Source organism: Vulpes lagopus, chromosome 9 (assembly GCF_018345385.1).
Source record: "Vulpes lagopus strain Blue_001 chromosome 9, ASM1834538v1, whole genome shotgun sequence".
Taxonomy (NCBI): Eukaryota; Metazoa; Chordata; class Mammalia; order Carnivora; family Canidae; genus Vulpes; species Vulpes lagopus.
The window spans coordinates 72,845,463-72,872,658 of record NC_054832.1 but is presented as its reverse complement, the minus strand read 5'-3'; the positions used below and the strand labels follow the sequence as shown (position 1 = coordinate 72,872,658).

Sequence of the window (27,196 nt, the reverse complement as noted above, 5' to 3'; positions counted from 1 at the left end):
AGTTTCTCCTCATAATAGCACTTAGCCTTTTTTTTTAGATTTTTAAAAAATTATTTATTCATGAGAGACACAGAGAGAAGCAGAGACATAGGCAGAGGGAGAAGCAGGCTCCCCATGGGAGCCTGGTGTGGGACTCCATCCCAGGACCCCAGCATCATGACCAGAGCCAAAGGCAGACGCTCAACCACTGAGCCACCCAGGTGCCCTAGAATTTAGCCTTTATTAAGGACTTACTCCGTACCAGATTGTTCTTGATGCTTTCCCTGGGTAAGCTCCCTTAATCTTCTTAGCAATCTGAGGGCTAAGCATCATTGTTCTGTGTTGTGGGCGAAGTAGCAGGACATTTACTGAGCGCTTACCTCCCTCTAAGCACCGTGTGGCACATTCTTTAAGTCTATCCCCACGGGGCCTCTGATAATAGCCAGTAGGACATGCCCACTTTATAGAGACTAAGATGTTACAGGGAAGAAACTTGCCTAAGGCTGACTCTTTAGATTCTAGGAGAAAAGCAGGTCTTGTTTTAGAGATGAAGCCATAGGAAGTAGGAGGGTTCGTCGACACACTTTCTCTTAGGGGCAAAGCACAGCGTGTTCATCAGACACTCCCTGAGCACCTGCGGCATGCGCTGCCTCTGTGTTTTTGCCGGACACACAGATAGGAGCGAGCCTAGCCCGGTGTCTGCTCCAGGCAGGCCTGCTGGGAGGACTTGCTGCTTTCTGGTTCTGAGCAGCTCTGAGGATCAGACAGCTGCAGCAAGTGGACTGTGGCGGCAGGTGCTAAGTGCTCTGGAATGCACTGTTCTCAGACACCCAGAGCTAGAAAAATACACTGTCCACCGTCACCCTTTCTTACCCAACACACACACCACATTTCGCATCAGGTCGAAGGTAACTGGGTTTGACCAACTTCAGGAAAGGGCACTGCGGCCATACAGAACTGCCCAGGCGATCATTTTGTGGGTCCCCCTGCTGATAGTAATGATCCTTTGACTTGTTTGGCTTTTGGTCTCGTGTGTTTGAACTACACTGACTAGTTCCTCCTCTATCAACAGGCAGTTTGCTGGATTTCCTGAAGAGCGATGAGGGGGGGAAAGTGCTGCTTCCAAAGCTAATTGACTTTTCTGCCCAGGTGACGTATTAAAAATCAGGGTGCATGTAAGTTCGCGAAGACCTCCCGGCTTCAGAGTCACGAAGTAACAGGGAGAAGGCATTTTGGTTGGATGTTTCCCAGTAGTGGTTCTGAGAAAAAGACCTTCCAAAGTGCACTTCCTTGGAGACAGTAATGCGTGCTTCACACCGAAGTCATCTGTGTGTGTGTCGAGCTCTGACTTGGATGTCAGCTGCCCTAAAACATGTCAGCCTCTTATACTGGGGTTCACACCTGCTGAGGGCTCTTCACACTTAGCAATGTTCACACCTGCACCAGCTATAGAAACAATGCAGCAGCAGAAGTGGTCCCTTTGTGCCACATCTTGGAGATGCAATCCCGTGTGGTCTGAGCACAGCACATTCGAAGTGATGCATGCGTGATATTGGAGTTACTAACCTAAGGTTCAGATGCTTTTAAGTACCTAGTGTTCTTGAAAACAGAGGAACTATATTCTTTTCTTTATCTACCCCCTTCTGATCCTTCCTGATGGATATGCCTTTAGGATTCTAAGAAATACCCATGTAATGTATAATATTTCTAGCACTAGCCAAAAAGTTGAGAATTTGATTAGTTTGGAATCACACGTTTCCTGAAGTGCATTTAGGGACAGAGGGAAGTTACCCAGAAACCCAGCAAGGTACCTGGTGTGCCAGGGAAATATGCATTGGAACAATGCCAGCTACTGACTATTAATAGTCTAATTGTATCTCCTAGTCATCCTCGATAATTTGCTTGTTGTGTTTCTTGATACTGGCCATGGGTAGTTCATGTGGGAACGGCCATGTGCCATAAAGCCAGAAGCAGCACAAGAGATTTCTAGAAGTTCCAGGAAAGGGTCGCCTTTATGATCTTCATTTCTTACTCCCACTTCTTCCCTTAGACTCTCTTTAAGTTGGGAACTTGAGGTGGCCTTCTTGGGAAGATGAGATCAAAGGAATGCCTTAGTATGCAGGTAACATACTAAGATGGGGTCAGAACACATATTCTACAGCAGAGCATTGTGGGCAGAGCTGGTGTTCGATATCCAAACACTAGCGTAGTGTGGCGCCTGGCTTGTGGCTCTGACTCGAGAGCCAGAACCACTCGGGAAGTCTTTTGCCTCTTTGGGTTAGTTTGTCCACCCATCAAATGGGAATGGGGATTCCTATTTTCAGGAGATGTTGAGGTCTAATCTAATCACAGATTGCCATGAACATAAGCACTTCAGAGCCTCTTGGTGGAAGCTGAGAGAATCTTCGGGATGACCGTCCCCATTGTTCTGGCAAAGGTGTGTGATGACGTCATCTATCAGCCCCCATCTCATCTACCCAAACTTAACAAGCTTTAGTAGGTTCCTTATCTGAATCAGAAATTTAAAGATGATCTGGAATCCCAATATCTAGTATGGGATGAAGTAAGATCGCTATGGTAGAAACTGGGAGAAGAGAAAGAGTCCAAAAGCCCTGACTTTACTCAGACTCTCTACCCTGGCCCCTGAGAGGCTCTATGGACTCCAGGGTTTCCAGGACTACAGTTTAAAAACCACTGCTCTGCAGTAAGAAGAATGATTACTTGGATGGATGTAGCTCTAGATCCTATGTAGATAGGGAGTCAGAAAGTGGAGAAAATCGATGAACTTGTGTCACACTTGACATTGATAGGCCATCGAGGCCCTCGATCTGGGCAGTGATTTTGGCATCCCCTGTAGATGAGACACTTGAGTATAATGAAGGTTTGTTGCACCCACTTCTCAAGGGGACTGACAGGGATATGGAAAAGTGGGGCCTGTGGCCTAGAGGACTAAGTGGTCATAGTTCAAGTAGAGCTGAGGGTCTGATCTCTGTGTGCCTACAGTTCTCTAGGGTTACATAAAATCTACAATTATATGGAAATTATGCACATCAGGGTATATACTGTACCTAGAGAAGGACTTTATTTTGTCACATTGGTATTTTTTATTTGATTTTGTCCGACATACCTTATAAAACCTTATCTCAACATAGTCAAAGTTTTTAAGGTCCAACTCAGCGTCTCTGTATCTGTTCTTTAACTTTGTAAATTCATACTGTTGCTAAAAAAAGGTAACTTTTTCTAACTTAAAAATGAGTTGGGGGAAAAAGTTGCTCTCTTTGTAGTTTAGTTCTAAGGAAGATTATCCTGGAGCCTGGCATTGACCATGACTTTCAAATTGTAGATTCCAGGTGGCTTCAATTGACTCCTCTTGTCAACTGTGATGGGGCTGAAACCCCCTGCCCCCGGTGACAGGAGGGGCCCGGGATAATCGAGGCCACCACCAAACCAGTATTCCAAATCTAACTCCTGCTAGTTAAAGTCTTGTTTCCCTGCCCAGGGTTTCTTGCCCAGCAGTGACCACTGGGTTGAACCGGTGAGACATCTAGTCTAAGTGCATGGATGGTAAGTGTCAGCGGGAGAGTCAGCAGGTCAACATCACCCAGAATGTCACTCAGCATGTGATTTTTCACAAAATTCTTTTTTTGTAACCACATAGGATCTCCTTTTGAGTTCATCTTTGTTCATGGTGCAAACTTCACCCAGACTCTTTCCCAAGCCTTTGCTCCAGGAGACCCATTTCCTTCTGAGACCACATGCTGCCCCACCTTTGACTATCATCTGCTTCATTTGCTTGTGACTTTTCTTGTTATGATATCGATAACATGGGAAGAAGTCCTGAACCTTGGCATCAAGGAATGGGGTCTGCACGCCTCACTTTCAGTCTGAAACCATGTACCTGATGCATTGGCACGTTCCCACTGTGATACTGTCGATTCGCTTTGTGCCTGGCACTGCCAACACTCCTCTGAAATTCTCTTTAGATACAAAAAGTCGTCTCTGAATTTTTTCCCCTTCTCCTCTCCATCCTGTGCCACCAGTTAGCTCTGCCACTTCTCCATAGTGAGTAAGAAGAGAATAATAAATATTAATAAAGCTGGCCCAAGGTGCTAGAAGAGACCTGGTGCCCACATACTTCATAATCCATCCTTTCTATACCTTCTTTCCTTGACTCTTTAGAGTGGACAGAGAGTAAAGCCGGAGATACAGGTAAGTCTGTATTTGACTCTCAACAAGGGCAGGCAGTAGTGTGTACTTTGTTCTGTTAGCATTGTTAAGAGCAAAGAGCACAAGAGGGTATAATGAAATTCAGCTATTTTTCACAAAGAGGGATTGAGAATGAAAGAAACCAGCTTACTTAATCTGTCTCAGAAGGATGAAGGAACAGGGGTGAGGGACAGCACTGGGACTTTTCCCACAGCTTCTCACCAGTCTCTTCTTCCCTCTCCTCACAATCTACTTCCCCAAGTTCTGCTTTCCCCTCACCATCCTCCTCTTACACCAGTCAAGACAGGAAGTGGGTGAGGGTGCATGACAGCCTCTCGGTTCATGTGAGAGCTGATTTCATCACTTCCTGTCTCAGGATGAGTCCTAAAAAGCTCTTTTGAGCCCAAGTGTGATTTACGCCTTGCAGCCTGTCTCTTGGCTCACTGGCCTTCCTCCGCATTTAATGGAGAGGGAGAAATCCCAGTTAAAGTAGCTCTCCCAGTGCTTTCCCTCTTGTATGAAATGAAGCGATGCTCTGCTCTTTGTGCTAACATTGGAAAATTACCCCTTTGCGGAAGAAGTTTGGTGCCTTCAGAGCAGAGACTACATAATTCCCTCCCAGCCTTTGCCGCCTGTGAGAGGAGAAAAATGAACTTGAAATGACAAGGATTGGCATTTGTGAGGACTCCCTGGCACGGAAGTGGAGTCGGTATCGTAGCCTTGTACAACTTAGAGGACAGACGTTGAGAAATTCACAGTTGCAAGATGGTGGCCAGAGAAATCCTCTTGGGATTCAGGACAAGTAAACCAAAGCGTGTCTGGCTTTTTGGTGGCAACATCGCTGAAGGGCAAATATTACCAAAAACGAAATGGACAATTGTGTGTGAGTAAAACTGCAGGAGAAACAGAAAAGTCAAAGTTAGTGTTACATTCATGGCAACAAGTACCCTTTTTTAACTCCTTCCAGTTGATAAAGCCTTTCTACGTCCATTTTCTAGTTTGAGCCCAGAAAGCATTTATATCATAATTTACTACATTTTACAATTGAAGAAGTGACCTTGGGTTTGTCCAAGGTAACAGAGCAAGTGGCTGGAAGTGCTGGACTTGGTCCTGAGTCTTCTGACTTTAGATAACGTCTTTCCTCTGCCTTGTCTCACACTTGCATTCCAAGATCAGAGTTGCTCTTAAGATCGTTTTGTACCTGACACATCGCTGATGATGCATGTTTACCCCTTAATGGATTTTGCTTATCAGAATTGATGATATCCAGCAATTCCCCCCTCCAAAAAAAAATCTCTATTGCCAGACAGATATTTCTTTCCTTTTTTTTTTTTTTAAGATTTTATTTATTTATTCATGAGAGAGAGAGAAAGAAGCAGAGCAGACATAGGCAGAGGGAGGAGCAGGCTCCATGCAGGGAGCCCGATGTGGGACTTGATCCCGGGTCTCCAGGATCATGCCCTGGGCCGAAGGCAGGCGCTAAACCGCTGAGCTACCCAGGGACCCCTAGATCTTTGTTTCACATAGTGATTATGCTCAACCATATGCCCAACGCCCCACCCATGACATTTAAGCCACATTTTAAATTGGAATTTGGTAAACTGAGGAAGGCCAGAAATCTGTCTGTGTAATTCTCAACCTTTTTGAGTAAGAAGGCCACTTGCCATTTAACTACCTCCTCATTAGAGTATCTGCTGACTGAGAAAACAAGACATAGACTGGGAATCTCTTGCAGTAACTCTAGGTTGGGACCCACTCATCTCTTGGTGGTAAATGAGTGTCTGGAGGGAACTTGCTGCAGAAGTCTCTAGAGTATTTGCCAATATCGTCAGGTAATGTGTCTCCTCATTCTACCTCTTTGTAAAGAACGTAAAAGATAAGTTAGGTTCTCATTCTGCAACTGATGGCTACCCCAGCCCCCCTTCCCCCACCATGATATAATGAAGCAACTACTTTATTTTCTAAACCTTTATTAATCTACCCTTGATTGATAGTGTCGTCCCATTTAATTTACTTAAACTGGAGGAGGAATTGCATGGAGATATTGAATCAGATCCAGTGGCAAGGGGGAAACCTCAGACTTGGTATGCCCTGTGTCCAGGAGGCCAGATCTCCTTTCCACTCCATATTTGGTCTCACTTCTTTACCCCAGAATTCTCACACATGACTCTGTATGGAGGCCCCACATTGCCAACTCTTCTTTCAAGCATGGAAGCCTCCTCAGGGCGGGGGGGGAAAGGCTGGCACAGAAGAGGTAATTAATTCTAGAAAATAATCTGAGTGGCACGCTACGCTGGCTGGGGTGTGTGGTAGTCACCCAGGATGCATTACGAAGGAGCCATGGCAGGGAACGTAAATCCCAATATAAAATATGGAGACGGTGGCTAAGTCTTTGTACAGAATATGAGAAACATCACTCTCATTTTGTAAACTGAGCTATTGATGATGTTAATAGTGGGGAAGGCATTGAGCTGAGGCCTGGAAAACCTACTCCTGCCTGGGAACAATCATTTCAGGGGCCTAGTCCTCATCTGTAAAATCAGAGAGACAGGTTGGGTTTCCCGCAGCATGATGTTTCAACTCTAAGATGCCACGACTAAGAAAATCTACCAAGAATATCTATGTGAATCATTATCTGAAAGTGTCATTAATGATTTTGGGTGTGTTCAGATGACACTGATATAAGACCTTGATATATTGCTGTAAATAAAGGAATATGAATGTTTCACAGGGCTACAGTACCCGGGCGGCAGGAGTGTAAATGGTCTCTATCTGTTTTGCATAGTGAGTTTTAAGTCTGAGACTTCAACTTTGACTATGAAAACTTGCAAAATGGGCAAATGAAACTAAAGGTACTGTCAGAATTGCAAAACTGGATCATATGCAGTTTCCTTCTGAAAAAGTTGAAAGAATGGGAAACGGTCGTTTAAAAATAGTATCAAATGAGAACTCTCTTTTTTCCCACTTTGGTAGGTGGGGTTAGGACTGTTTAGCGGGCTTAGGCAGAGGAACCATGACTGGCTGTTTAAAATAGCAGAGAGGGCAGACGATGTTATTCTTGTTTCAATTTTGATTAGAAAACTTTCTAGCAGCCGTCCAAAGCTTTAAGCTAATATAAAGGGGAGGAGGTGGTACTTCTGGTCTGCAGGCCAGATCTTCCTCTTATCTCAATATTATTTTGTCCTGGGGGTGGCAATTTCTGGTCGGTGCTACTGTAAGTCACAAAAATAATTTCCTCTTTAGGGACTCAGCATGGAAGCCTACAAGGCCACAATTAAATAAAAGTAGTTCAGGAGTAGACAGAGTTTATTACCAGCTGCTCACAATTTTAAAATGTAGATGGGAGCACTTTGAAAGGAGTAGCAGAGTGTGAATTCCAATTGATCTTTGTCCAAAGCCCGTGGCTTGCTTTCCCCATGTTCCACTCACCCTCTTGGGACACTGCCCTCTTTTTCACCCACAAACGTGTACAGAGCACAGCCTGGCAGATAAGTAACAGCAGTGGATGGCACGCTAGGAATACGGCAGGGCCTTTCTGCGACGGGTGCTTTGGGCTGCTTGCATAGCACAGGCAGCAGGATGGAACCCCGGGGGCGGGGCGGGGGCAGGTGGCAGGAACAGGTAGGCTTCCTGGAGGGGGTGACCTTAAGAGCCAGGGTTAGCCCTGCTAGCCTGAGAGGGTTGGAGGTAAGGAGGAGTCTTGGATGGAAGTTGGTGCATAAGGACACAGAAAAGAGGCACAAGGGGGTACAAATTTGGTATGTGGGAAGAATAGGAGGGGGGGCACAACCTTCTTGAATTACATGGGAACAACAGTTCCTTGTTTCATAGATGACTCTGAGGGGCACCTGGGTAGCTCAGTGGTTGAGGGTCTGCCTTCAGCTCAGGTCATGATCCTGGGGTCGTGGGATCGAGTCCCAATCAGGTTTCTCACAAGGAGCCTGCTTCTCCCTCTGCCTGTGTCTCTGCCTCTCTCTGTGTCTCTCTCATGAATAAATAAGTAAAATCTAAGGTAGATAGGGAACATAGATAGATGATAGATGACTCTGAAAAGATGTATTTGAGAAAGACAAAAGAGGCTTCTACTCAGCAAATGGCCTCCCAGGAGTTACAGGTCTACCCTTTGCATTTGATTTTACCTTCGGGTGGTTGGTGAGCACTGTTTGTATTTACTATGATGCATGTGCCTCCGCTCTCACACCCTCACTGGCAGGCAAACATCCTTTCAATGGGGATTTGGTGACTTCCCAGGGAGAATGGGTGAAGAGGGCAGAGCCCCAGGGGAAGGGCGGAGGCTAGCCAGGGGGGGCCAGGAGCCTCATCTGGGGAGACAGCGCTGTAAGGAGGAGGTGGGCACTTGCATCGGAGTTTTGCAGCAAGGAGGTCCCTGCAGAACGTGGCTGGACCTGTCCGTGCAGCGGTTCAGATGGGAGCGCAGCGCCTGGCCTCGGCGCCCTTCTCTGTCCCTGGCTCTCCTCCCCGGCTCCCAGTTCTTGAATCTTTTCCTTTATCTGTACGACTTCCTCTCTAGACCTGGTTGGCTCTTCTTCACCCTCCTGCCTCTCCTCCCAGTCCTCCCTCACCACTCCCTGGCCACACTCTTAAATACCTGATTGCTGTCATTACTTAAAGGCAATTGGATAGTCCTTACTTTCAAAAGTAAGTTCATACTGATTTTTTTTCCTATGAAAGAAAAAAAAAAAGGAAAGAAAATTACTTAAAGAGAGACTTTTCAATGATCTTTAAAAAAAAATATGCTTGTGTCGTGTTCTGTAGAAAAAAAGAACTTTCTTCCCTTGTCTTTGGAGCCTTAAGACTGTTACATTGCTCATGAAGTTAGGTAAAATGTAAAAATTGTTTTAAATCGAATCACCAGATGTCACCCCCAATTTAATAAGTCTGTTGTCTTCAGGGTTTATTCTGAGGTCAGTTTGGTGCCTGGAGTGCGTTTCCCTGGTGTCACTGTGGTAGCTTTGCAGCCTCGGGCCAGCATGGCAGAGGCCTGCTTTGGTGTCCTCCATGAGGGGTATTGAGTTATCTGATCCCCCTGGTGCAGCTTGGCAGCCAGCCTGAGGGTCCTGCCCGAGGAACCAGGGACGCCACAGGGCTGCCAGAGGGCAGCCAAGCCGCAGATGCCACCATGAGGCCTCACCCCTCCTCATGGGGACACCCCTTTCTGGGAATCCCCTTGCTTCTCCCCCACCCTCTGCAACCCCCAGAGCTCCTGCCCTAGAGCAGCAGCCAGGGCCAAGGAGGTCATGGAGTCCCCAGGCTATGGGCCTATAGGGACCTCCCAACCTGGCTTCCTCCCACCATCCCCCTGCCTCCACTCCAGGGGCAGCTCCTCAAGCCTCCCTTCTTTCCACCCCCTGCCCTGATAGACAGCTGGTCAACCAACTCTCTCGTTCCTTCTTCTGAAATATATCTCCCTCGCCCCACTCACCGTCAGGTCTCATCTGAACCGTGGTGGCTGGTTGCCTCTTAACTGTGCTGCTGGGCTGGGCGGGTGGAAATTCAGGGCTCCCAGTTACATGTGACTTTCGGGCAAACAAGGAGTCACGTTCTAGGAGCAGTGTCCCCTCTGTAATTTACCCGGCAACTGTTCGTAGGGTCTCCCTGCCTTCCTCCTCCCACGCTGCATGGAGTAGGCGGGGCCGATGAGATAAATGTATTTGTGCTTTTTTTTTTTTTTATTGTGGTCAAATATACATAACATTAAAATATACCACGTTAACCATTTTTAAGTGTGCAGTTCAGTGGCAAGAAGTACATCCACGCTGTTCTGCGACCGTTCCCAATATCCAGCTCCAGAACTTTTCCATCTTCCCAAACTGGAAGTCCCCAGCTGTTGAGCCTCAACTCCCCATCGCCACCTCTCCCTGGCCTCCCGGCCCCCACCCCTTCCTTCCTTCTCTGTCCTTGTGAAGTAGACCGTCTGAAGTATCTCCCCAATAGGGGGACTTTGCATACCTGCTTAGCACCTTTAATGGATTCCCATCCCATTTGCAATATGTCCTGAGGGCCTATGAGTACAACTTCCCGGCATCCTGCCTTCTTCCCATCAGGAGCCCACCAGGCTCTGTGCCATCTTGGTCCCTCTCCTGAGCCCACCCTGGAAGCCACCCCTTCTGTTCCATGCCTCACTGCCCTTGTGTTCGAGGACGTTTCCCCCAACCGTCTGTCCTAAAACTATTCCATCCCAAGCCCTTGCTCACTCCATTCTTCTCTACCTCGGCCTCCTGTTAGTTTCTTTCTTGGCGCTTACTGCAACTTGAATATTTTGATAAGTTCTTGTTTACCTTTGTATCCCTGGCACTGAGTGCCGTGTAAACAGTAGGTGCTCAATAATATTTGTTGAATGACTAGATGGACCAAAGTGCAGACTGCCCATATTCAGTTTGAGACAATAAATTCTTTATTCTCTGCTTCATAAGCTCTGAAAGAGTGTTTAGAAGAGTACACATTCTGGGTCACTCTTCAGGTGTATTTACCCATAAAGTATTTTCCCGATACATTTATTCTTCCTCTTCCCCCAAGTGTGTTTACATTCCTGCACAAAACTTACCTTGTTGGTCTAAATAGAAGTGAGAAAAGAAGGAGGAAGTAGAATACAAGTATCTGGGCCTTTATACAAAGACAAAGAGCTGCTTTGTTTCTCCTCGTGGTCAGTGGAACAGAGGATGCCAGGAGGAAGGAGAAATGATAAGCGAAACACTTAACACCGAAGCGAGTTGTGGATGCATTTAACTTGGGGAGGGGGGATACTGAGCAGGTTTGTCATCCTGTTGTGTCCTTCAGATCTTTTGGCTCCTTTCCCTGGGGTTGGGGAGAGCCCTGTCTCTGTGCCTGTACCAGCAGCCGGTGGAGGGGAGAGTGCTGGAATTCAAGGGGCGGTGGGGCTGGCTGATTCTTCTCCCAGTGTCAGGGTTTCCAGCTCTTGTTAAGAATTCTAGGCACCTCTCCTCCCGCGTCTAGAACGTGATTGTCTGGGCCACGCTTTTTGTTACAGAAGCAACTACTTGCATGTTTGTTAACAAAGATCATTTTCGTACCTCCTACCTATGGAAGAGCCAGACCTTCGATCCCCCTGCTCCCCCCTCCCCTGCGAGGACCCCCAGCTTTGAGGTCCACCCGCCCTCCCCGTTATAGCTGTTCCCGAATCTCTGGACACTTGTCACTGCCTTGCTTCACTGCTTTCTCCCTCCAGCCCCTGGACACCCTGAAGTGGTTTGTAGAGACCTTCAGACTCAGGCCTGTTTCTTGTCTTCCTCTCCTCCAGGACTGTCCTCTGTCCTCCATTGCCCCACGAAGGCCACTCCATGCTGAGGACCACCCCTCCACAAGGCCCAGCTGGTCCACCAGCCCCCATCTGTCTTGCTCTCCTCCTCCCGCCGGCCCCACCCTGGGACTCCACCTCCAACCATAGCTTCCCAGCCCTTTCAACCCACGGAACGTTCCACTGTTCCCACGTTCCACCTGCCTCGTGCTTCTCTTCTGGCCTGGCCTGGCTTCTGCAGACCCCCTTGGGCCCCTGGCGCTGCCGAGACTCACTGGCTTTCTGCACTTCTGATTCCAAGCCGGTCCCGGAGGCTACACAGCTGTTGGTCACCTCCTTCTTCTCTTCCACCCCCAAGCCTTACCTCCTTCTCCTTCTCTCCCTTGGTGAATGTCCTTGCCGTCTCTTTTGCTAGCAGCAGAAAGCCACCCCGCACTCCCTCCTTCCTGGTGTGACAGCACCCTGCATTGTGTACCAGGTCCCATCTCCTGTTGCCATTTCAAGACACTGTTCTAGAAATTCTACGTTAGCATTTTCCCCTCATTTCTGGGCCATTCTCAAAGGAATTATAACAAGTTGTCCCTTTCCTCCATCTCTCTTTCCACCTACCTCCACCTCAATTTTTCTCCTCCTCCCCCCTTTTTTAAAGATTGTATTAATTTATTTGACAGAGAGAGAGAGAGAGCACAAGCAGAGGGAGGAGCAGAGGGAGAGGGAGAAGCAGGCTCCTCTCTTAGCAGGGAGCCCGATTTGAGGCTCAATCCCAGGACCCTGAGATCATGACTTGAGCTGAAGGCAGATGCTCAACCGACTGAGCCACCCAGGTACTCCAAAACTCAAATTTTTAAAAGTATTTTGTTGGAGTTGAATTATAGCACATGTGGCCGTATATTTTCTCCAGCTCTCAGCTGACATGGGCTATGTCTGTTTGCTGATGTGCTCTCTTCTCTCTGCCCCATGAGGAAGTAAACTCCACAGGTAGGGACTATGTTTATTGCCCACAGGCCCAGGCTCCTAGCGGGCAGGCTGGACTCCGTGTAAATAAATAGAAGATGGTCCTTGGGCTAATGGAAGACCCTGCCTCAGAACTACATTGATCTTCAGTCTTTTAATGTGCTAAGTGTGTCCTCTGGGTGTGGCATCCTAGTGAAGCTACAAGTGACTGGACACTCAATTACACCTCCAGCTGCTTTATGTTAACTTGTGGCATATACATGTATGATACGATGATATAAATGTGAATGTGTACTTAGTAAATAATCCTGGAGGTCTTTTAAGGTTCATATAGCACAAAACAAGTATTCATGCTCTGGGATATTCTGAGAAAATGTGATCTGTATCAGATCTCACTTGTTTTTAAGTAGACATCTTTTTTTCTTATTAGAAGTCAATGCATACTTATGATAGAATTTTTGAAAAAAAAATGGTATTCAGAACATAGCATTCTGTTATAAGCATTTTGTGTGTTCTTATGCTATATTTCAGTTTTATTTTATTTTATGATTTTTAAGCATAATATTGATAATGGATTGAAAAAGAAAAGGTGAATTATACTATAGCTTAGAAACTAAAACCCTCTTACCCCGATTTCTTGGTCCCACTTTTAACAATCCTAAGGCATATTTCCAGGTACCAGCATAGATTATGGCCATTCCTCCCCACCCCCCATGGAAATACACGATACGTATTATGCTGCAATTCTATAGCTTAACATATCTGGGCTATTTTTCATATCAGTGCAGAATGAGCCTCCTCATTCTTTTAAAGCTACTTATTTCTGCTCCTGTGTAGCTGTCCTGTGATTCATTTAACCATTGCCTTATTGATGGACATTTATGTTATTTTCTAGGGATTTTTTGGTTTGGTTTAGTTTTTACTGTAAGAAACAGTATATAGTGAAGACCCTTCTCTACATGTTTGTATATTTGTGCAAGTGTGTGTAAATGATAAATTGTGGGGGCACCTGGGTAGCTTAGTAGGTTAAACATCTGCCTTTGGCTCAGGTCATGATCCCAGGGTCCTGGGATCAAGCCCTGCACCGGGCTTCCTGGTCAACAGAGAACCTGCTTCTCCCTCTCCCGTTCCTTCCACCTGTGCTCTCTCTCTGTCAAGTAAATACATAATATCTTCAATAAATAAATAAATAAATGATAAATTGTAGGTTGTAGATCTACCAAAAGAGTGTATACATTTTAAATTTTGATAGTTATTCCTGAAAGTCTTTCTAAAAAATGAGAGTACCTTTTGCTTCATCCCCTTGCCCAAACTGGGTATTGTTAACATTCTCTAATCCAATCTGACAGATTTAGCATTCATTATTATATCTATACTTATTTAATGTAGATGAGGTCAGACATCTTTTTCTATATTTATCTTTTGTAGTTGATTTCTCTGGGAACTCTTTCTTTAAACTTTTATTCACTTTTTTCAATTAGCTCATCACCATCCATTTTATTTATTTCTAATTACACATTAGGCTTGTATCGTATGTGCTGTTCTGTATGTATTGAACTGAATATTATAATTTTTCATTTTATTAAAAGTCTTTCATAAACATATACGTCTTTACAATACAATATTCTATCCTTATGATTACATCATGATTTTCTAACATTCTCTAATAGATCAACCTATGAAGAATCTCTACTTCTTCACTAATAAAAATAACAATACAAAACATTCCTGTGAACAAACCTTTACTTATTTTATTTCCTTACTTTAGAACCCCTGCCACCAGTAGCCAGATAACAAGATCAAAATATGGATGTTTGTACGTCTCTCGACATTCACAACTTGTTTTCGCCAAGCAAAATTTGGCATTGAGTAGAGTGAGTTGTTTCTCAATTTGAGACTCTCTGGGGTTGGTTCACATTCTGCCTCAGAGACAATCCGTATTCAAGCTCAGAAAAAGGAGTCATTGGTTTTTTTCTCTTTTCCTGCCTCACTAGGGTAAGTCATGAACTATTTGCTTCTTTGTCTTTTCAAAGCAGGAGCATGGCTCATTAGCCACAGATGAAGGGATAGTTCATTTAGATCATAGTGGCAGCAGCGAAATTGATGTAGAAGAGAGGACAGTAGGCAGAGGAGATATTGAATCCCCAAGTGTCATTTATTCACTGCCCTGTCCTGAGTGTACAGAAGTAGAGAGTCTTTTTCAAGACGGGGAGGGTGGGGGAGTCTTTGGCAGATCATTGCTGTACACTCCCGGGCAGTTGGTGTAAGGGAGCGAGCTCGTCATGCTGAGTGCAGGCAGAGTCCGGAAGTTAGCTTCTGCCAAGGTTGGTGGCAGCCACTCAGCAAAAGGGAGCCGGCTCGCTGAAGGCTGCCAGCTGGCACGTCTTGGGCTGCACTTCCATCCTGTGCCGGCAGCTTCCCGCCACTTGTCCCTTGGCTCTAAAGGATCAGCTCTCCTGTTTGTCATTTCACTATTTGGAAGCAAATCTGGATTTTGGACTTTCTATTATTAATAATAGTATAGTAATGAGACTAATAATAGCCTTGCATCAAGCATTTTTCCATTCTCCTTTTCAATCTCATCTGGACGTTACCAGGTTGATACTGTTATTATCACCATTTTGCAAAGTGGAAAACTTGAGGCTTCGAGAAGATACTCACCTCATTTTCTATAAAACCAAACGGCGTCATTCTGAAGTTTCTGATCCCTAGTCACAACAGTCGAACTATGTCCTGAGGCAAGATCAATAATCCCTCTACTTCCTGCTGATCCCTAGTCAGGTATTCACATCATGGTCAGGTTTATCTGAGGTTGGACAGAGGAGCTGTCGAAGGGGAAGAAGTGATGTGGGAGGAGCTTTGTCTGCCTCCCAGTTTGGTCTGGTCCCGCCCAGGTGTGCAAGTGGGTGCTCCCATCTGGTGTGCCACCATGAGCTGCCACACATCGCCTTGATTGGAAGTTGCCTTGCACAGGTGGGGGGTGGGGAGGTGCTCTGCTGACTGCTCTCCCTACAGCAAAGAGCCTTCGCTAGGTGCTCATCCTGCTTTCCTACACTGGGAGGCTTCCAGTAGTCATATGTGTATGTTGGGGGTGGGGGTGTAAAATATACAGAACATGAAACTCACCATTTTGATCACTTTTAGGTGCACAGTTCAATGGTAATAAGTACATTCATGCTGTTGGGCGATCATTACCACCGTCCATCTCCAGAACTTTTTTCATCTTGCAAAAATAAAACTATATCCATTAAACAACTCTCCATTCTCCCTCCCACCAGCCTTTTATAATCACCTTTCTTCTTTCTGTCCCTATGAATTTGACTACTCTTAAGTACACAATATGAGTGGAATCGTACAGTATTTGCCCTTTTGTGACTGGTCTATGTCACTTAACATCATGCCCTCAGTTTTCATCCATGTGTCAAAATGTCATTCCTTGGAAGTCTAAGTAACATCCCATTGTATGTATAGATCACATTTTGTTTATCCATTCATTTATCAATGGACATATAGGTTGCTTCCACCTTTTTGACTATTGTAAAAACAAAAGAAAAACTATTGCTACTATGAACAGGGGTGTACAGATATCTGTTATATATTATACAAACATCTGCTTTTAATTTGGGGGTGGTTTATACCCAGAAGTGAAATTGATGGATCACAGGGTAATTCTGTGTTTGTATGGTAATTTCTTTTAAGAATACCCATTCTGTCTTCGTATGGTTGCACCATTTTACATTCCCACCAGCAGTGCACAAAGGTTCCAATTTCTCCATATTCTCACCAACACTTGTTATTTTGTTTCTTTGTTTTTTCTTTTGCTTGTTTGTCTTTATAATAGCCATCCTAATGCATGTGACGTAGCCCAACAAGTTTTCAGAACATCTATGGGAATTACTTGAAAAATCTGTCTTCCTTTTTTGCTACAGATGTGAATCTCCTTTATGGAAATCTACTGATTTGAATATGATATTCAGTGACATTGTGAATGTCTCCCTGAGACAATCTTGCATACTGTTGGATGGATTAAATTTTGACCAGTCATAGGAACCTCACGAGCCCTAGGTTTGCATATGCCAAACTGCCCTCATCTTTGAGCTTTGAAGGTGGTCTGACAGACTGTGCAAACTTGGCCACTTTTTAAATTATGTTGTTTTTCTATTTCTATTTCTCCCTCCTTTTACCTGCCTGTGAGCATTCCACTGTTTGTACCTCTTTGTAAAGGAAGAAGCCAGTCTGGATGAATGGTTAAGAGCACAGGTGGTGGAACCAGCCAGGCTTGGGTTCAAATCCAATTTTATCCAGGAAAACATTACCTTCTCTAAGACTCAGCTTCCTCATCTTCACCACAAATACTGCCTGCCTCATAGGCTTGTTTTAAGGATTATCAGTGCCTACCCAGGTGCCTGGGCAGAGTAAGCAGCCAATGCATGGTAGCTATAATCATCACCATCATCACCGTCATCAAAGTAATACCATTCACTACTTCTTAGCAGTTTCACTTGGAAAAGGAGAGTAAAGAAAAACATTATAATAACCAAATAAAGCTAAAACAACATTTCTGAAAAATTTTCATCCCAAAGCAGAGCAAAGAATGAGCTCTCTCTTCCATCCCTTCCTCTACCAAATTACAGGCTAAAGAGTGTAGGACTCCAGAATGGAAAGATCAATGAATATTAATAGAAAAGTGTTTCTACAGAAGCTATCAAGTGCTTTAAAACAAATACTGTCATATTTGGAGTACAGAGATGAGTTCTTACTTAAGCTTTCTTTTCAGAAGTTCCCCATTGTCTTTGCATTCTGCTTTTCTGTTGTCATTAAATGGTCTTTAGGTAAGTTAGGATTGACTCTGGGGGTTTGTTATAAAAGGCTCTTCACACAGACTGTAGGTTTTACCCAATTGCCACTCATTTGTTCCATTCCAACTTACTAATATTATCATTATTTCACATGCTTCCTAGGACTTTTGAAAGTAATTAGTTATTTGAATTCTATTTTTCCAGAGTGTAGGAAGGAAATACATATCTAAAGAATGAAGTTATCGATGCCTACTAGGACGGGTAAATCTATAAGAAAACCAGATTTTTATTCTTTTCCTGCCTTTTGGCACTTTTCTTGTTTAATTTCTCTCATCGCTTGTCTAGATGACAAATGTTTTCCAACCAGCCAATTCTAAGACAGGTTGTATTTTCAGTTCCAGATTCTCATTTAGGCTGGAATTTCCTGGGGTAGATTTTAGCTTTGCTTGAGAGATCTCATTGAGTCCCTCAATTAGGTTCCTTTCATTCCTTTATTCCCTCCATCATCTGACTCAAATGTAGGCTTCTTCTCATTAAAATAAAAAATAACTCACTGAGCAAGATAGCTTGTTATTTGCCAATTTCTCAGACAAGTGATAGTAATTAGGTTGAATACAGGAGCACCAGAGCAAGACTTCCAGAGCAAGGCAGTCCACACAAACATTTTGTTATTTGTCCAAAGCGTCACTCAGATTCTCTGGTGAAAGCAGCCCAGTGTGTGTGCCAAGCAAACCATCCATAGAGCACAGGCTTGGGAAGGGCTGCTGAAGGCTCAGAGCATCTGAACGGGGGCGAACCTGCTGGAAGCTGGGGTGTACTTACTGTGTGGGATGCTGGGTTGACACGTTTCTGATTGGACTTCTAAAAAAAAAAAAAAAAACAGAAAAAGATGAGTGACCTCTGTGGTCGTTGCTAACAAGGACAGTCACTTGTCAGGAGGATTATTTGAGCTCTGCTTTGGTATGTAAAAACATAATTGAGATTCTTTTTTTCCCTCTAGAGTTGTATTCCACATAAAATAAGCCCACTGATCATTTACCAAGGGGCTGTGGCCTTAGGTATTTCCTGCCCCAAGCAGAACTGTACTGAGACCCCCCGCCCAGTTGACCCCCTGGCAACTTACTTCTCAGTAAATTTATTTGATAGTGGAAGCTGTGGATCACTCAGAGAGCAGGAGTCATTTTGCCTTCCTCAGAGTAACCCAGGCAGGGGTGTGTGAAAAGGGTCTGCTGAGCTGCCTGCAGTGTTTACTCCTCATTTTGGGAAAAGAAACACAGACTTTCTATCTAAACATTAATATTGGAGAAGGAATTTAAATGAGTTAGCTCAGTCCAAATGCTTCTGACAACTTTGGTCTGATTTCTGACCTTGTACCCTGGGGAAATAATGTATCTGCAAAGTAATTAGGACTCTAGATTTTGTGTTCCGTCCCCACTTTGTGTATCATAAGTGTGCACATGTGCATCTATGTGTGTATACGTGTATGTGCATAGTGGAAAATGATGAGCAGAGGGAGCAGAGGCTGTAATGCTTTACAAAATGCTGGCATTCTGAAAACTTGCCATATGCTTGTATGTATTCGTGTGTGTGCATGTGGGGGTATGTAAAATCATACCTGTAGATATGAATATACCATAAAATAGGCACACGCCGGCAACACTACCATGTAGAATATGCCTGCAAGAGCCCTCTGACATGCCGATGAAGGTCTGCAATCCACCCCTGATCCAGCTCTCTCACCAGCCAAGACCACTGGGTCACCTCCACCTGGAAGGCATGACACCTTCTAACTTGTGGGCCACGGAGGGTAAGCACTTCCTATATCACATCAGCAGCAAAGGAGGCAGGCCAGCATATTGGTGGTCAGATCATTCGATCATGCCTTCTGTCTACGGTTGCACATGTTATGTTTAGCCCCTTCGTTTCCCCCGTGTTTGAAAGCTGATTGGCAGACACCGGATGACCAATTTCTTTTCTTCTGACAGCACATTCAAAAGGCGTCTCTGAAAAACTTGCATTGCATGGGACTGGAAGTCTGCTTCTTTAGCATTTAGCAAGATAAGACAGTCCTATAACTTGGGAAACAGTGTTTTTAATATCACCCCTGTGCCTAGAACTTTTACCAGGTTCTAGATGCCTGGAACTTCACCAGAGCCCATGTGGGTTACTGGCTTAGGGTCACTATCTTACTTAATAATCCTCTCAGCCCTCCCAGGACAGCAGAACACAACACACACATACACACACACAACCCATAGGGAGAAATGTCATCATCATATATTTCCACTGAAGGTACAAAAAGAGGAACCAAGAAATGTACATTCGCCATGCTATCTGAGCTGAAGAACATGAGAAATGCAAAGCACATCTAAACGTAAATTAGTGAGCTTTAAACCAGGAGTAGGAAAACATTGCTAACATTATCTTCTTACATGATTGTTCTCAGTTTAGGTAATGGGGGCGCTTTTTATTTCAAATTTCCAGTAGACTCTCTCATGCAGAGTTAAGAACCAGCACCTGAACATGAGAGACATGGTTAATTACTTCGTTGGCCTAAGCAGGAAGTTTACAGACTCAATGTGTTTGTACATCACCAGGCCTGGTGTTATGAGGCTGCTGTGGTCCAGGATGAAGAGGACTCTTCGTATGATTTAAACCATGAAGATCAGATCAGTTTCCCAAGCCCTCTAAGTCATGGCACAGCCCCAGAACCATGAGATAGAAGGAGATAGGCCTTTATCCCCAAGCTGTGAGGCTGAAGGATACTCTCCCTGAGTGACAGGAAAAACAGAAGCTCATGACACATATTTCAAGCTGTTGGTTAATGAGGTCTTCAGCCAAGGCATTCCCAGCCCCTTGTCATCTGGCCCTGGACCTTAGCCTGCTCCTACATGACGCCTCCCTCCTGACCTAGGCTCTCTATTGCCGGCCATGCACGTATTGCTCCTTCTGTTGCTTGAGCTGAGTTATATAGTAGCTTCCTTTCCCAAGCATTGTGAGGACAGCAATCCACTTGTGAGGTTGTAGGTATGTGTTGAGACCAAGAACTCATTCCAATGTATGTAGAACTTTTTTTTTTTTAAGATTTTATTTATTTGAAAGAGAGAGAGAAATAACATGGGCGGGGGGGGGGGGGTGGCGGGAACAGGGAGAAACAGACTCTCCACCAAGCAGGGAGCCCAAGGTGGGGCTCAATCCCAGGACCCAAGGATCATGACCTGAGCCGAAGGCAGAGGCTTAACTGACTGAGCCACCCAGGTGCCCCCTATGTAGAACTTGGAATCCTAAAATAGTTTAAGCTTAAAAGTGGATGATCTAGTGCAGTGCTTCTGACACTTTAATGTTCATGCCCATCACCCAGAAATCTTGTTGAAATTCCGATTCTGAATGAATAAATCAAGGTCAGAATCCAAAATGCCACACTTCTCCCAAGCGCCGACATGATGTTGAAGCTGCTCCAGGGCCAAAGGACACACTTAGAGTCACAAGGGCCTAGGGCGGTCCTCCACCCGGACTGCATGTTGGAATCACCTGTGGAGGCCTCATTCTTATAGATTCAGGTTTAATTGGTTGAGGGCGGGGCACCTGGGTGGCTCATTCTGTTGGCTGTCTGCCTTCAGCTTGGGTCCTGATCTCAAGGTCCCAGGATCGAGCCCTGCATCTGGCTCTCTGCTCAGCAGGGAGTCTGCTTCTCCCTCTCACTTTCCCTCTGTGCTCTCTCTCAAATAAAAATTTTAAAAAATAATAATAATTGGTTGAGGGGGAGGCCTAGGTAGGGCGGTATTTAAAGATCCCCAGAGATGCAGCCAGAGTTAAGAAATACTAGCATAGGGTCTAGGACTTAATTTAACTGCTAAATGCACAGAAGGGACATTAAGTTTATTTCCAAACCATTGCACTAACCTGTGGTGTGACTCTGGGAAAGAAATGTCCTTTCAGCCTCATCAGAGTTCTAAGGGGAATGACAGTTAACTGATCTTTTAAAATAAAATAACATATAGGTCATTAAAATCTACCAGCAAGAATGAGAGAGATGTGGATAGTTGGCGCCACATCCTAGAGGCTCTGTCAGCGGTCCAGTCCCTAGTGGGGTGTCCAGGGCAGGTTCCTGAGGGCTACTGCCAACTTCCAGTGTAGGCTCAGGTTGACATCGCAGCCAACTTCGGCTCTGGGGTTCCTGAGCAGTTTGTATGTAGCTATTGGAATGTGACCTGAAGGCCCAAGGACAGCCATGTGCACAACCCTACACCTGCCCCAAAGGATTGACATTCCTGCGGGGACCATAGGTAAACAGACGAGGGAGCTCTGGGACCACCCACATTCACATTCACGGGTGGGAGTCACATAAGGCTCCTTAGAGGATGTGACGTCTCCACTGAGGCCTTCAGAATAAGTTGCCGGGCCAAAGGGCCTAGAGTAAATGTTCCACGGCAAGCAGAGGAAGCTCTGGAACCAGGCTTCAGGACAGGAGCTGGTCACAGTGAAGAGGCATGAGGGCTGAGCAGGGGTTAGGTCATACAGGGCCTCTGTGGCAGTGTTGAGTTCAGACATTGTCTTGAGACGAATTTATTTTGTGTGTGTTTTTTAAAAATATTTTATTTTATTTATTTATTTCTAGAGAGAGAGCATAAGTAGAGGGGACAAGCAGAAGGGAAGTGCAAAGCAGACTCTGCACTGAGCAGGGAGCCTGATATGGGGCTCCAACCCGGACTCCAGGATCATGACCTCAGCCAAAGGCAGACACTACACCGACTGAGCCACCCAGGCACCCCTGAGGCTAGTTTTAAGCAGGAAGTGACCTGGTAGGGCTTGCACAGAGGACTAAAGTATTCCTGTCGAGGGACACGATAGCCCAGACAGTCGCGGAGCTGAGGCTGGCCAGGCCAGCCAGGCAGGGACCTGACTCCAACATGCCCCAAGCAGGGCCATGTAGGCTGGGTCTTCTGCACTTGACCTGCCCTGCTCCGGGGCGACACACAATACTCTTGCTTGGAAAAGCCATGCAGTATTTGATTGCCATTTCTACAAAAGAAAAAGATCAGACCTTTTTTGTTCCTTCTAATGTATGATTTTCTCTGTTCAAAACTGCCCTAGTGTGTGCTAATTATTAGACGCCAGACTTTTTGTGGCCACAAACACATGATCTGCCAAATTCCTGCAGCAGTGTGCTGGCAACACACTATTCTGGTAGTGTTGAAAACCCAGTGCATTTCCTAAAGCCTTTCTGAGAAGGTTTGGTGACAAGGTGGGGGGTTCTGATAGATACACATAAAGACAGAAGAAAGGAACAAGGTGTGGCTTCTGGCTTGGAGGTGTTTACTGTCTGGCAGGCAAAACAACAATAAGTGCATGAAACAGCATAAAAATAAAGACTGAGCTATGATCAGTAGGTGCAGATAGTTTTTGTACAAACTGACCGTGGAGGGTGGGCACAGGGTGAGGAGAGGTCTTCCGGGAGCAGTTCAAGGAAGCCTGGTAAACCTCGGATTGGCCAAGAGAAGGGAGGAAAGGTGGTCCAGGTGAGGGTCAAGGTGAAGCATAGCCAGCAATAAGGAGCTCTGCCTCTGTGAAGCAGCGTGGCCTCGCTGAAAGGGGGTTTGAGCTGGGTGAGTGGGGAAAGTCAGGTCCTCCAAGCTGAGACTTCTGGATTTCGAGATAGAATCTACAAGAACACATTCATTCCTATGTGACATAATCCTAATTAGAGCTGTCCTTGTAACTGCTCACCAGATACAGTTAGTAGTTCCTTCCTTTCTTCCTTCCTTATATCCATCCTTGATTTGTTCCTTCCTTCCAGAGCCTTATCTTTATAATATTTGGTAATGTTTTCCCCAAACATCTCATTTTGATTTCCCTAAAAACCCAATTTTCTAGCAAGCAATGAGTAGTAGATTCACCGCCCCTACTTTATGGTTTTGTTTTTAATCTTGGATTCTTTCCTGCCGTCATCATCGTGCTTTGTGGTCAGGGTGGATCTCTCTTCATCCGGGAACAGGACTGAGGCCGGAGAACTTGGAGAACCAGTTCTGTGGGCTGGTGATTAACTTGACAGCAAGGATGCTGCTGCCCAAGGACATCCTGTTCTCGATACCCCAGTCATTTATTTGTGGTAGTGTGTCACTTTCTCTAGCTCCAGTGCCTCACTTGAAACACTGGGATCGTGACATCTGTGAATCCATGTGCAAGAATTTGGTAGGGTCTTTTTTTTTTTTTTTTTTTGGTAGGGTCTTAAAAAGATTCCCCACACGTTAGAAAATGTCAAGACAGGCAGCTCTGTTAAAAATCACACTGAGACTGTAACCCCTGTCATTGGAGATTTGCGGTGAGGGCGGTTCTTTTAGAAAGGACTCGAAATACTGATTGTCATGTACCTGCTGCTTTTAAAACTTGAATGATCAGAATAATATACACGAAAGATTTCAGGATCTTGAAAGGTTTTCAGTTTTCCTTGATGGTCCTTTCAGATACCATAAATTGAAAATGAGAGCCTCTTTGTGTTTTCAGATTGCAGAGGGAATGGCATACATCGAGAGAAAGAACTACATCCACCGAGATCTACGAGCAGCAAACGTTCTGGTTTCTGAGTCACTCATGTGCAAAATTGCAGATTTTGGTCTTGCTCGAGTCATCGAAGATAACGAATACACAGCAAGGGAAGGTATGCTGTCTTCACGATCTTTACGTGTTTTGTTATTGAGTTTTGTTTTTGTCTGGTTTTTCGGGGTGGGGGAGGGAGAATGGTTCACGAAGCAACTAGAATAGTCATCATTTAAAAAAAGAACTCATTTAATAAAGTGTTCACAAGGTACCGTAGTTGCTATTTGTGGGTATGTTCTAATGTTTGTTTTTAAAAATTACTCTCCTGATTAACTCCACATACTGTTTATAAAGTTGACAGATGTTGTCATTTGTATTTCAGTTAAGCACAGGAAAACACAAAGAGACTGGGCAAGTTCAAAACGCTTTGTTTATATTGTATATTAAAGCTTTCTACCCAAACAATGAAGTCCACTGTTCCTAACTGTAGAGAAGACGTTTGTAATGATAACTCTGGAGCCTGTGCTGGCCTTTTCATTGCAAATTAAAACTTGGAAATTGTCAACACAGAGAAGTAAATGTAATGCACTCTTTTATTTAACCGCATTCCATATTATACACATAATTTAAAACGCATGGAAAAGTATAAGACTCTCAGTTGCTATGTGTGGCTCTGTGGCTGGACCCTGTCTGGGGCTGCACTCGCCCTTAACATTGGAGACTCATCCATGTTGCTTAGGATCTAAGGCTCCTGATAGTCTCACTCATGAAAGTTGAGTGAATGTTTTTGCAGAGCCAAGCACTCTCTTGACATTCCTAAAAATTATTAAACACGTGTTATTTTCCTTTAAACATGTGCATGTTCTTTCTGGAAGATGTCCAGTAGATTTATAAAGACGGCAGATTCAGAACATCGTTTTGATTTATTTAGTATTTCTTGTGCCCATCATGTTTCAGGCAGTTCTCCTTCTGCCTCGAGATTGCATCCTCTTAGGTGGGTGATAATTTGTCCTCAACAGTTTGAGGAAAGGGGGTGAAAAATAATAACTAAAATGTAGAGAGTATTTATGTAGAGAGTATAGTGGGCGCCATTCTGAGTGCTTTTCTTATTTGCTTATTTTTTAGAGAGAGAGGGAGAGAGTGCAAACAAGGGGGAAGGGCAGAGGGGAGGGAAACAGAGAGAATATCCTCAAGCAGACTCCCCACTAAGTGTGGAGCCTAACACAGAGCTTGATCCCAGGACCTTGAGATCATGACTTGAGCCCAAACCAAGAATCGGATGCTTAACTGACTAAGCCACCCAGGCACCTCTCTAAGTGCTCTTCATACGTTGTCTCATTTATGTTTACAACAATCCTATGTAATAAGCTCTATTTTGTTGTTCTTATTATTATCATTCCCACCTTATAGGTGATGCCACAGAGAGGTTCAGCAGCTTCCAAATTCCCATAGTAAGTGGGAGAACCAAGAATCAAACTCAGGAGATGTAGCCTCAGAGTTTGCCAGCTACAACATGTTCCATTGGTTTTGTTGAATTGAACAAGACCGGTGCCTCGCAAAAACAACTATTGCTGTGTGGGACAGGTGGCTTAGTGCAGAGAGCTTAGATTCTAGAATTAAATAGTAGCCATTTCAGAGCAACAGTAATATTTAGCTCTTATTGATATCTACCCTATGCCAAGCATGCAGCTTAACCCAGTTAACTCTGGCACCAACCTTATGGAGGTTCTGTTTCCTCATTTTATAGAAGAAGGTGCCAAGAAAACCCAAAGGCTTGCCAGGGTCATGCCACATTGGAAGCATTAGAACCAGGATTCAAACCGGGTGCACTGTGTGGGACTGACCACCCCCACACACAACTGGGGTCCCTACTGGAGCCACCTGGCCCTACCCTGCCCCCTGCCGCTGCCCAGCCATGCAGGGTTTAATCCCCAGAATGTGCAATAGTGCATGCCCTGCACCATACCTACTGTTCTATGAGGCTTTCTGCTATCTTTACCGATCTTGTTTGGATTTCCGATTTGGGTCTGACACCACAAGAAATTCCAAAGCGAAGACCTAATAAAAGCAGACATGTTTAAAGTTTTTAAAAATGGTTGGTGGAACCCCCTAACCTTTTCCAGGATATAGGGACAACATTCTGTGCCTGAGTCCCTACTCTCTTCAAGGTGCCCCCACAAGATTCCCGCCCCCCACAAGCCAGGTTAGGCCTCACCAGCTCCCCACAAGAATCCTAGTGTCATTAATATCTCTTTCTGGGCAGATCATTATGCTCCCCAGTTCCTAGAGGTAGTAATGTTTGAGCTGAGCAAATGAAAGCAGGAGACCTTAACATTTGGAGTAGTATCTAAAATCCCTATTGGTATGGGCGCACAGAGATTTGTCCACAAGAATATACACATCAAGAGACATTTATATTCCATATAACATAGTATGGGTTCATTGAGAACATTTGAACACTGAAGATTTATGCTTTAGAGGCTGCTGTTGAGGGACAAATATATAAACTAAAAACAAATGCCTTTACATTCTGTGTCAGGTTCTTTTGTTTAAAGTAAGTTAGTTATGGATGCACGAGAAACTTTGCTTCTTGGGGCACCTGGGTGGCCCAGTTGGTTAAGCTTCTGCCTTCAGCTCAGGTCATGATCCCAAGGTCTTGGGATGGAGTCCTGCATTGGGCTCCCTGATCAGTGGGGAGTCTGCTTCTTCCTCTTCCTCCCTTGCTACTCATGCTCTCCCTCTCTCTGTCTCAAATTAATTAATGAATTAATTAATTAAAAAAAGAAAGAAAAGAAAAGAAACTTGGCTACTCGCAAGGGGAATGCCCAAAAGGGAAACAGGGAGGGAGGCACCTATTTTCAGTATAACATGTGTACCGTCTCTGTTTTGCACTATGTGTATTCATTAGTTACTCAAAGGAAATAATTAAAATTTTCCCCAAAAGAGGAAAGTATGAAGGCCACATGCCCTTGACCTTTTTGTTTCATCTCAGAGGCCCAAGTAAGACATGTGTTCTCCTGTAGGTGCCAAATTCCCCATTAAGTGGACAGCTCCAGAAGCAATCAACTTTGGATGTTTCACCATTAAGTCTGATGTGTGGTCCTTTGGCATTCTCCTGTATGAAATCGTCACCTATGGGAAGATTCCTTACCCAGGTATCATTCACTTACTTGTTTCCGTTCCAGTGGTCTGTATGGGAGAAAAAAAAAAAGCCACATGGCTTTTATAGGAGGCATAAAAAATAAACCCATCTCCAAAGGCTAAGAATAAGCACTTTGTTCTAGATGACTGTCTTCGGTGGGAGTTCTAAAAATGCTTAGACATTTCTCTGCCTTCTTATTCGATTGAATGTGGATTCTTCCCCGTGCCCCCCCCCCCCACCAATGGATTCCATCACTTGGTGCTGAGAAGGGGCCCAACACCCCCACAGGTATTGCAGATGGGA

At 44.8% G+C, this 27,196-nt stretch overlaps 1 protein-coding gene across 5 annotated transcripts in view; it reads left to right on the top strand.

The window, feature by feature from the left end:
- The window catches only part of LYN (LYN proto-oncogene, Src family tyrosine kinase), a 117,134-nt gene that overhangs the window by 79,164 nt on the left and 10,774 nt on the right, over nucleotides 1-27,196 (top strand). For all 5 annotated transcript variants that reach the window (XM_041769069.1, XM_041769066.1, XM_041769071.1 and 2 more), the window contains exons 10-12: nucleotides 1,052-1,128; nucleotides 23,719-23,872; nucleotides 26,775-26,906. In XM_041769069.1, the coding sequence (XP_041625003.1) occupies nucleotides 1,052-1,128; nucleotides 23,719-23,872; nucleotides 26,775-26,906 (363 nt within the window). The remainder of the gene's footprint in view (nucleotides 1-1,051; nucleotides 1,129-23,718; nucleotides 23,873-26,774; nucleotides 26,907-27,196) is intronic.